The 12338-nt window shown below is 38.4% G+C and overlaps 2 protein-coding genes across 2 annotated transcripts in view; one reads left to right on the top strand and one right to left on the bottom strand.

Moving 5' to 3' along the window:
* col9a2 (procollagen, type IX, alpha 2) overlaps positions 1-12338 on the top strand; it is a 317373-nt gene that overhangs the window by 105307 nt on the left and 199728 nt on the right. The window contains exon 4 of the mRNA XM_061882494.1: positions 7863-7985. The gene's annotated coding sequence lies outside the window, so the exon portion shown is untranslated. The remainder of the gene's footprint in view (positions 1-7862; positions 7986-12338) is intronic.
* The window catches only part of angpt2b (angiopoietin 2b), an 80279-nt gene that overhangs the window by 13245 nt on the left and 54696 nt on the right, over positions 1-12338 (bottom strand). The window contains exons 6-7 of the mRNA XM_061882495.1: positions 4282-4383; positions 310-476 (exon numbers count right to left, since the gene is read on the bottom strand). Of these exons, the coding sequence (XP_061738479.1) occupies positions 310-476; positions 4282-4383 (269 nt within the window). The remainder of the gene's footprint in view (positions 1-309; positions 477-4281; positions 4384-12338) is intronic.

The raw sequence follows: 12338 nt of genomic DNA, 5'->3' as shown, positions 1-12338 counted from the left end.
AAATATAAAACATTCTCATGCATTTTAATCCATCCATCCGTTTTCAAGAAGTCGCATTAATGGTAAGAACTATTTTATTCATTAGCTTCAGATTAACAATGTTATTAAAAAGAAGAAGATACTTATTGTATTCTTAAAATGTTGGTCTTACTTAAAAATTCACACATATTTTTTTTTATTCAGTATTAAAAATTATTATATGGCTCTCTCAGCCAAAAAAGTTCCCGACCCCTGCCCTAACCCATGCACCTCCAGCACGTGTGACGTCATCATTCCAAATGATCATGCACCCCTAGTCTCTTTTCCAACCTGTAGTTGCGGTTCTCTCCGTCGATGTAGAAGCGGTCGTAGTGCGAGTACGCCTCGTTGCCATCTCTGTCCTTCAGCTCGACACGGAGACTATATTCTCCCGATATTGTCAGTTCATGGATGATGTCGTTTCCCAGCCAGTGTTCCCCAGAAGGCTCTCCAAATCCCTGCATTAGCCAAAAAGACAAAGACGGGAAAGAACATGTTTTAATGAGCGGCTGGTCTGCCAAGGACCTGCCAGGTGTCGTTAATAAGATAGTAAGTCACTAACGTCATCATCCTGTCGGCAGGAGACTTGGCCAAGTGAAATGTTGTCGTCAAATCCAGAGATGAGTCAATTTGCAATACTTTCAAAACGCATGATAGTATTATTAGTTTTTTGTATTTTCTATCCAGCGCTCTTATGTTTTCTTTCACTTCCTGTTTGCCAATCAGGATGCTTCTAAAGTTCAGGACTGTAAAATGATAATGAATAACAGAAATGTAATGTATGAATAACATATATGTCAATATTACATAGATGTTATCTTTTATATTGCTACTATGGTACATTTTTAGTCTACTTTATGCCTGCATTGTCCTTTCCAGCCTTAGCCTTTCAATCCTTTGTAACTGAGCTACTTTGTGGAACAATTTCCCTTGTGGATTAAAGACTAAAACAAATGTGCTACTTTAAAACAATAATTTGATAAGAAGAAATACATTATTGGGCAGGGGTCACCAAACTACGGCCCGCAGGCCAGATACAGCGCGCCAGCGTCCAAAATCCGGCCCGCGGGTGGTACCAAGTAAAAAAAATATAATTTTTTTAATCTGTTCTTTTTCACCTATCCATCAATCCATTTTCTACCGCTTGTTACAGAGACTCCTAGGCAGATACGGCACGCCAACGTCCAAAATCCGGGCCGCGAGTAGTCCTGGCTAAAAAGTAAATAAAAATTGTATTTATTTTTGGATTATAATTTTTTTTAATCTCTCCTTTTTCGCCCATCCTGCAATCCATTCTCTACCGCTTGTTACTGGGTCTCCTAGGCAGATACGGCACGCTAGCGTCCGAAATCCGGCCCGTGGGTTTTCCCGACTTAAAAAAAAAAAAAAAAATGGTATTTGTTAATTTTTTTTAATCCGGCCTTTTTCGCCCATCCTGCAATCCATTCTCTACCGCTTGTTATTGGGTCTCCTAGCCGCTCAAGCAAATCATATTGTCTAAAAATGCATTTTTCCAGCGGTAACAGGACATCATCATGCTTGCGCCACAAAGGCGGCAAGTGCGTGATCTTTCAGTCAATTAGTGCACAAGGGGAAAAATGGCAAAATCATTGGGTAAACATAAATTAGACTCTGAGACTCAGTGGACATATGACTTTTGTTCCATTTAAGGAAAAGACAGTTGAGATTGTGTGTAATATATATATATATATATATATATATATATATATATATATATATATATATATATATATATATATATATATATATATATATATATATATATGGTCAAATGTTTTTAACCCAATACAGCCCCCGGGTCAAAAAGTTTGGGGACCCCTGGACTAAGTATAGTATATAAAAATATGATTATTTGTTTTTATTCTAAATAAGGTCCAATAAGCCCAAATAGTAAAGAGAAATAAAATAAAAGTATGTAAACAAACAGCTTGAGCCTTATTAAGGACACGTATTACGTATGTCTAGCTTGAGTGCTTAGCTGTTGTGTAATCACTAGAACCTAATAGCCTCCAGCCTACCGCTGCCGATATTGTTTTTTAATGTTTGTATTGTAATGTTTTCAGAATGATTTTGTTCTGTTTTTGGCCAAAGTAAGACAAAGAAACCAATCTGAAGTTGTTGTTATTTTTTATTGTTTTTTTATTCCATGATTTTTCTTCTCCATGTGGCCCCTGACCTAAAATGAGTTGGACACCCCTCCATTAAAATCTCTAAAGGCTTAGTAGGTCCACATGTGTGGACATCACCTTTTAGCTCTTATTTCCAAAATTGTGTACACTACTGAATTGGGGTCTTATGGCCACTTATGTGGACACTTATACTGCCATCTGGTGGTGTCAGAAGAAGTAACATACAATGGAATTTGGGGAGAAAAGGTGTAAAAAAAAATAATAATTAGCATGTCGCTAAACATGAAGTGCACGTTTGTGTACTTATGGACTAAGTACATCATACAAAAATATGATTCTTAGTTTTTATTTTAATTAGGGTCCAGTAAGCCCAAATAACAAAGATAAATTAAAAAAAAGTATGTAAACAAACAGCTTGGGCCTTATTAAGGACACTTAGTATGTATGTCTAGCTTGGGTGATTAGCTATTGTGTAACCACTAAAACCTAATAGCCTCCAGCCTACCGTTGCCGATATTGTTTTCTATGTTTTTATTGTAATGTTTTCAGAATGATTTTGTTCTATTTTTGGCCAAAGTAAGACCAAGAAACCAATCTAAAGTTGTCTTAATTTTTTAGTTTTTGTTTTAATTCCATTTTTGTTTTCCTCCATGCGGTCCCTGAGCTAAAATGAGTTAGACACCCCAGCATTAAAGCCTCTAAAGTGGAGTGTTTTAAGTCTCGTCTTAAGACCCACTTTTATTTTTTGGCTTTTAACACTACGTGAGTTGTGTGGTCCTCTGTTCTCTGTTGTCCTCTGTGTTTTTTATACACTTTGATTTCTATTTTACTGTTTTAATTGATTTTACCCTTTAAAATAGTTTTTAATCATATTTGTTTTTATATTGTTTTTATTGGTTTTATATTTATTTATTTTTTGTTTTTATTCAGTCATTGGTGGAGCATAATATATATATATATATATATACTTTTTTTATTTTATTTTATTAATTTTTTAATTTTTATTTTTTTTTTGAATTGTTTTTAACATGGCTGTGCAGCACTTTGGAAACGTTATTGTTGTTTAGATGTGCTATATAAATAAAGTGGATTGGATTGGATTGGATTAGTTGTCCACATATGTGGACAGCACCTTTTAGCTCTTATTTCCAAAATTGTGTACACTTCTGAGTTGGGGTCTTATGGCCACTTATGTGGGCACTTATACTGCCATCTGGTGGTGTCAGAAGTGTATAACATACAATGGAATTTAAGGGAAAAAAGTGTAAAAAATAAGAATTAGCATGTCACTAAACACTAAGTACACGTTTGTGTACTTATGGACTAAGTACATTATGTCAAAAGATGATTCTTATTTCTTATTTATATTCGGGTCCTATAAGCCTTAATAGCAAAGAGAAATAAAACAAACATGTAAAAAAACAACTTGGGCCTTGAGAGGTTTAAGAGGAAACCTTGGACATGATCTGCTTGTTTGCCTCGGAGGCATGTAGACTGTAGTTACTGATAGTAAAACAAATATAGTGGATTATGTAGTAGTCCGGGAGCATTTATCATGTGAAATGCAGGACTATCAGCACAACAGTTTAGTGATATTGATTGAGGTCAGCGGGACCTGGGTAGACTAATGGCCGCTCTCTGCCATCTACAGGGGCCTCTGTGCTCCCATGCCTCAACTGGAGCCAAATATTTACCATCCACTTGGAAAAATATTGTTCTTGAAGGATTTGTCATGCTTTTTTTTTCCACTTCCTGACCGGCTGCAGCCCGGATTGGAACTCAGTCCAACCAAGCGAAGTAAATAATCACGGTGTGTTCAACCGAGCGTGCCGCGTGATGACGGATGCAGAAAACAAAAAGTCGTGGGTCATGGAGAAGCACGTTTGGACGCGTGGGAGTGGGACGGCGAGGGGGGGCGCGGGAGCAGGTGCAATAACACCGGCAGCGCTAGAGAAGACCGAGGCCGCCAAACACAACAACCGCGGGGTCACCTGGGATCACGCAGTACGGCCGGCGATCCCACGCCACTCCACGCTCAACCACGTGTGAATGGTTAGGGAAACCGCCTGCCCGTGTCAAAACACGGCTTGACGGATAATGATGCAAGACCCACCCATTTGTAGTCCCCCCACCCGCGATGGAAGTCCACGGAGCCGTTTCTGCGATGCTGCAGGACGGTCCAGCCACCTCCTCTGGTCTTCATGTCGCAGAAAACCTGGAGAAAGGAAAACAGTAAATATTAAATAATAAATACATCCTCTCAAGTAGTGTTGTAACGATACCAATATTTTGGTAACATTATTTTGGTAATTTTTTAAATAAAGGGGACCACAGAAAAATTGGCATTATTGGCTTTATTTTATCAAAAGCTCTTAGAGTACATTAAACATATGTTTATTATTGCAATTTAGTCCTTAAATAAAACAGTGAAAGTACTAGACAACTTGTCTTTCAGTAGTAAGTAAACAAACAAAGACTCTTAATTAGTCTGCTGACATATGCAGTAACATGTGGACTGGACTCTCACTATTATGTTAGATCCACTATGGACTGGACTCTCACTATTATGTTAGATCTACTATGGACTGGACTCTCACTATTATGTTAGAGCCACTATGGACTGGACCCTCACAATATACAATCATGTTAGATCCACTATGGACTGGACTCTCACAATCAGGTTAGATCCACTATGGACTGGACTCTCACACTATTATGTTAGATCCACTGTGGACTGGGCTCTCACTGTTATGTTAGATCCACTATGGACTGGACTCTCACTATTATGCTAGATTCACTATGGACTGGACTCTCACAATTATGTTAGATCCACTATGGACTGGAGTCTCACACTATTATGTTAGATCCACAATGGACTGGACTCTCACTATTATGTTAGAGCCATTAAGGACTGGACTCTCACTATTATGTTAGATCCACCATGGACTGGACCCTCAAACTATTTTTTTAGATCCACTATGGACTGGACTCTCACAATTATGTTAGATCCACTATGGACTGGACTCTCATTATTATGTTAGAGCCATTAAGGAATGGACTCTCACTATTATGTTAGATCCACTATGGAATGTACCCTCACACTGTTATTTTAGATCCTCTATGGACTGGACTCTCACTATTATGCTAGATCCACTATGGACTGGACTCACACTACTTTGTTAGATCCACTATGGACTGGACTCTCACTATTATGTTAGATCCACTATGGACTGGACTCACACTATTATGTTAGATCCAATCTGGACTGGACTCTCACTATTATGTTAGATCTACTATGGACTGGACTCTCACACTATTATGTTAGATCCACAATGGACTGTACTCTCACTATTATTTTAGATCCACTACGGACTGGACTCTCACACTATTATGTTAGATCCACTATGGACTGGACTCTCACACTATTATGTTAGATCCACAATGGACTGGACTCTCACTATTATGTTAGATCCACAATGGACTGGACTCTCGCACTATTATGTTAGCTCGCACTATGGACTGGACTCTCATTATGCTAGATCCACTATGGACTGAACTCACACTATTATGTTAGATCCACCATGGACTGGAGTCTCACTATTATGTTAGATCCACTATGGACTGGACTCTCACACTATTATGTTAGATCCATTCTGGACTGAACTCTCACTATTATGTTAGATCCACTATGAACTGGACTCTCACTATTATGTTAGATCCAGAATGGACTGGACTCTCGCACTATTATGTTAGATCCACTATGGACTGGACTCTCATTATGCTAGATCCACTATGGACTCAACTCACACTATTTTGTTAGATCCACCATGGACTGGAGTCTCACACTATTATGTTAGATCCATTCTGGACTGAACTCTCACTATTATGTTAGATCCACTACGGACTGGACTCTCACTATTATGTTAGATCCACTATGGACTGGACTCCCACTATTATGTTAGATCCATTCTGGACTGAACTCTCACTATTATGTTAGATCCACTATGGACTGGACTCTCACTATTATGTTAGATCCACTATGGACTGGAGTCTCACACTATTATGTTAGATCCATTCTGGACTGGACTCTCATTATGCTAGATCCACTATGGACTGAACTCACACTATTATGTTAGATCCACCATGGACTGGAGTCTCACTATTATGTTAGATCCACTATGGACTGGACTCTCACACTATTATGTTAGATCCACTATGGACTGGACTCTCACTATTATGTTAGATCCACTATGGACTGGACTCTCACTATTATGTTAGATCCACTATGGACTGGACTCTCACACTATTATGTCAGATCCACTATGGACTGGACTGCACAGTGCAGTATAGAAGTTCTACTGAATTTGCATTAAATCAGGTTGTTTGAAAAGTCACCCGCTAGAGAATGAGTGCTTGAAACTCCGCATGCCAACATCTCCGTTCGGTGCCACACAAACAAAATGCCCAAGCAACCATTTCCACATCAACACCGTATGAAAAAAATAGTCAACAACTAAAGGAAATAACGTCCGCAGGAACCTACCACATAGCGAAGGACATACACTATTTGATTTCCTATCATGCAGCTCATTTTTATTTGACAGTTATTGAAATATCTTCTGTGACATCATGCACAAAAGTGCACTTTATTTGTTTTAAACTATTGTAGTGGCGTTCTGTACAAAAAGTGCACTTTAATTTAGTGTTGTTTTGATACGTCATCTTAGTGACATCATGCACAAAAGTGCACTCATAGCTTGTTTTAAAATGTCCCTGACAATCTTGCACTTTCTGTTTTGGAAATGACATGAATGTTTGTGCCACTGCTTAATAACTGTTTAATAAATACACTTTTAGTTGTGATTTCCCTCTCTGGGTTAGGGTTAGAAGAAGAATGTTTTCATGTAGACACACAGAATCCTCATACTGCTGTGATTATATGCATCAAGTGTTCATTCAAGGCTACGGCAAAATATCCGGATATATATGGTGTATCGTGACATGGACAAAATATATTGAGATATTTAAAAAAGGTCATATCGCCCAGCCCTAATTCCCATTAATTTCCCATTAATTCCCGTAAATTCCCATGGAAAGTTACTAACATTGAATATTCCCGGAATTCCATCCATCCAGTTTCTACCGCTTGTCCCGTTCGGGGTCGCGGGTGGTCGCTGGAATCTATCTCAGCTGCATTCGGACGGAAGGCAGTGTACACACTGGACAAGTCGCCACCTCAACGCAGGGCCAAAACACAAAACAGACAACATTCACACTCAAATTCACACATTAGGGCCAATTTAGTGTTGCCAATCAACCTATCCCCAGGTGCATGTTTTTGGGAGTGGGAGGACGCCGGAGTACTCAGAGGGAACCCACGCAGTCTTGTGAAAACTCCACACAGAAAAGATCCCGAGCCTGGGATTGAACCCAGGACAACTCAGGACCTTTGTATATACCCTAATTCGGACACCTGATTCTGATCATTTGAATGGGTGGCCAAATACTTTTGGCAATATAGTGCATGCAAGGCAGTGTTTTGGTGTTGACCCACCATTACCCGATAATTAGCAGTGGTGACTCAACCCCTGACTGAAGTATCTCATCAAATTTGAATAATGGTCCGAAAGTTGAACGCTCTCATCAAACAACTTGCATGTCTCTAATTGGTCTCCCTTGTCATGTTTTGTACAGCTGGTTCAAACAGACGACGAAGCTTATCCCACACCAGTCTGACCTGCAGCAAAAGGAAGGCGAACAAGATTTAAAAAAAAAAAAAAACCCCGCCAGAACCAAGATGATGAAAGCATCTCCAAGGTTAGTTTATTCGCTTTCTCTTTCAACACTTTCAAGCCTTTGAAGTTGTAAGTCAACAGGCTCTGTGTTGTCCGTCTCCCTGTTTGATACACCTATGTATACCTATGCCAGGTATCTGTCTCCCTGTTTGATACACCTATGCCAGGTATCTGTCTCCCTGTTTGATACACCTATGTACACCTATGCCAGGTATCTGTCTCCCTGTTTGATACACCTGTGTACACCTATGCCAGGTATCTGTCTCCCTGTTTGATACACCTGTGTACACCTATGCCAGGTATCTGTCTCCCTGTTTGATACACCTATGTACACCTATACCAGGTATCTGTCTCCCTGTTTGATACACCTGTGTACACCTATGCCAGGTATCTGTCTCCCTGTTCCTCTCATCTACACGTAGTCCGGTGAAACTAATCCTGATTTGTTGACTTACTGTTTCATCGCATCCGCCATAAATTCTAAGAATGGCCTCCGTTACTAAATGGGTCGATCCTATAGGAGCGAGGCTGCAATTCTCGATACTCAGAGAAGGTAGATTGTGACCAAACACCAAAGTCAGGTCGGCACTTCTTACTTCTTCTGAAGAGGCTTGAAGTTAGTGCAGTGAGACGAGTTTGTTAATGCGAACAATAACAGAGCATTGTCCGTCATCGGGTTGCACCGTCGGCATGTTTTAGTGCGGACTAGGGTTTGAGTTTGAGTTTATTTCCACCATGCATGCATACAAGGGTCGTCTCAATACCAATAGTTTGGTACTGGTACCAAAATGTATTTTGATACTTCTGTATAGAGTGAACTCCACATACTATTACTTTTGTAGAGAGTGAACTCCACATACTAATACTTTTGTAGAGAGTGAAGTCTACATATTAATAATTTTGTAGAGAGTGAACTCCAGATACTAATACTTATGTAGTGAGTGAAGTCCACATACAAATACTTTTGTAGAGAGTGAACTCCACATACTAATACTTCTGTAGAGAGTGAACTCCACATACTCATACTTTTGTAGAGAGTGAACTCCACATACTAATACTTCTGTAGAGAGTGAACTCCACATACTCATACTTTTGTAGAGAGTGAACTCCACATACTAATACTTTTGTAGAAAGTGAACTCCACATACTAATAGTTTTGTAGAGAGTGAAGTCTACATATTAATAATTTTGTAGAGAGTGAACTCCAGATACTAATACTTATGTAGTGAGTGAAGTCCACATACAAATACTTTTGTAGAGAGTGAACTCCACATACTAATACTTCTGTAGAGAGTGAACTCCACATACTCATACTTTTGTAGAGAGTGAACTCCACATACTAATACTTCTGTAGAGAGTGAACTCCACATACTCATACTTTTGTAGAGAGTGAACTCCACATACTAATACTTTTGTAGAGAGTGAACTCCACATACTAATTTTTCTGTAGAGAGTAACTCCACATACTAATTTTTCTGTAGAGAGTAACTCCACATACTAAGACTTTTGTGAGTGAACTCCACATACTAATACTTCTGTAGAGTGAACTCCAATACTAATACTTGTGTAAAGTGAACTCCACATACTAATACTTCTGTAGAGTGAACTCCACATACTAATAATTTTGTAGAGAGTGAACTCCAGCTACTAATACCTATGTAGAGAGTGAACTCCACATACTAATTCTTCTGTAGAGAGTGAACTCCACATACTAATACTTTTGTAGAGAGTGAACTCCACATACTAATACTTGTGTAGAGTGAACTTCATATACTAATACTTCTGCAGAGTGAACTCCGCATACTATTACTTTTGTAAAGTGAACGCCACATACTAATACTTTTGTAGAGAGTGAACTCCACATACTAATGCTTTTGTAGAGAGTGAACTCCAAATACTAATACTTCTGTAGAGTGAACTCCATATACCAATACTTATGTAGAGAGTGAACTCCACATACTAATACTTTTGTTGAGAGTGAACTCCAAATACTAATACTTCTGTAGAGTGAACTCCACATACTAATACTTATGTAGAGAGTGAACTCCACATACTAATACTTTTGTAGAGAGTGAACTCCAAATACTAATAGTTTTGTAGAGAGTGAACGCCACATACTAATACTTTTGTAGAGAGTGAACTCCACATACTAATACTTTTGTAGAGAGTGAACTCCAAATACTAATACTTCTGTAGAGTGAACTCCACATACTAATACTTATGTAGAGTGAACTCCGCATACTATTACTTTTGTAAAGTGAACACCGCATACTAATACTTCTGTAGAGAGTGAACTCCACATATTTATACTTTTGTAGAGTGAACTCCACATACTAATACTTTTGTAGAGAGTGAACTCCAAATACTAATACTTCTGTTGAGATTGAACTCCACATACTAATACTTTTGTAGAGTGAACTCCACATTCTAATACTTCTGTAGAGTGAACTCCACATACTAATACCTCTGTAGAGAGTGAACTCCACATACTAATACTTTTCTGTGGAACAGCTTGGATCATTCCTTAAAATGTTCCAGTTCCATTCATTCATTAAAAACGCTTTAAGACCAATGTCTTTGAAAAATATATCACTCTTGAATCAACCCAGTAGTTAATCCTATGATCAAAGTTAAAACAAACTAAATGTGGAATATAAAAATAATAATGCGATGAGGTGGCGACTTGTCCAGGGTGTACCCCGCCTTCCGCCCGATTGTAGCTGAGATAGGCGCCAGCGCCCCCCGTGACCCCAGAAGGGAATAAGCGGTAGAAAATGGATGGATGGATGGATGGAAATATAATTGTTTGTATATAGTATATGTGTGTATATAATTGAACAGTGTTCATGTTGTGTGCAAGGTGTGTTTATAATATGTTGTGCAATGGAAAGTTCATATTTTTAGGAAGTTCATCTTGTATTTGACATTGTTTATAGGGTTAGGCGCAATAAGTGTTCAACTTCAGCCTAAACCCTTTCGGTCTGCAACATTTTCAATCTGTGAATGTGCAACTGTTTGTTTATGTAGAACTGTTTGTTTATCTTGTCGACCACTGACCGAAGAAATAATAAACTAACTAAACGAACTAAATAAATGTGTAATGGCCATAGGGATACACACACACACACACATATATATATATATAGATATATATTTATATATATAAATATATATATATATATGTGTATATATATAGTGCCAGTCACAATTAACTAAGTATATATACTTATTATGTGTCCATTGATTTAATATTATGAACTGTTACAGGTGCTAGGGCTGGTCGATATCAGAATCAGAATCAGACATACTTTATTAATCCCCAAGGGGAAATTAAAATTTTCAGCACCATCCCATTCAAGATGGCCTTTTGTTAATATCTCCATATTTTTAGGCCATGTGACGATACACCATATACTGTATATCTCCATATTTTGCCTTGAATGAACACTTGATGCATATAATCACAGCAGTATGAGGATTCTATGTGTCTACATGAAAACATTCTTCTTCATACTGCAATAATACATGCTCCTTTTAAACTTTCATGCAGAGAGGGAAGTCCCAACTAAAAGTGTATTTATTAAACAGTTATTAAGCAGTGGCACAAACATTCATGTCATTTCCAAAACAGAAAGTGCAAGATTGTCAGAGACATTTTAAAACAAGCTATTAGTGCACTTTTGTGCATGATGTCACTAAGATGACATATCAAAACAACACTAAATCAAAGTGCACTTTTTGCACAGAATGTCATTTGTGGCATATTAATCATGAGCCTGATCGTGTTGTGAATAATAGTTATATATGGTCAGAGGGTCCGCCCTGAGATGGGTAGGTTGTGAGTTCAAACCCCGGTCGAGTCATACCAAAGACTATAAAAATGGGAGCCATTACCTCCCTGCTTAGCGCTCAGCATCAATGGTTTGAATTGGGGGTTAAATCACCGAAAATGATTACCGGGCGCGGCCACAGCTGATGCTCACTGCTCTCTCACCTCCCCTGGGGTGATTAGGGGTGATGAGTCAAATGCAGAGAACAATTTTGCCAAACCTAGTGTGTGTGTGACAATCATTGGTACTTTAACTTTAATTTATATGTCTTGTGTTTATTTATTGTTTGAGTTGTTCCCAGCTGAATATCAGGTCCCGTATTGGCAGCGATTCCCTGAGAACTTGGGTGCGTTTGTTACAAAGAGGACCACAAAAAATGGCATTATTGGCTTTATTTTAACAAAAAATCTTAGGGTACATTAAACATATGTTTATTATAGTAATTTACTCCTGAAATAAAATAGTGGACATACTAGACAACTTGTCTTTTAGTAGTAAGTAAACAGAAAACGTCTCCTAATAAGTCTGCTGACGTATGCAGTAAG

This window comes from Nerophis ophidion, linkage group LG21 (assembly GCF_033978795.1).
Source record: "Nerophis ophidion isolate RoL-2023_Sa linkage group LG21, RoL_Noph_v1.0, whole genome shotgun sequence".
Lineage (NCBI taxonomy): Eukaryota > Metazoa > Chordata > Actinopteri > Syngnathiformes > Syngnathidae > Nerophis > Nerophis ophidion.
The sequence above is the reverse complement of the archived record's forward strand: the minus strand, read 5'-3'. Positions and strand labels throughout refer to the sequence as shown.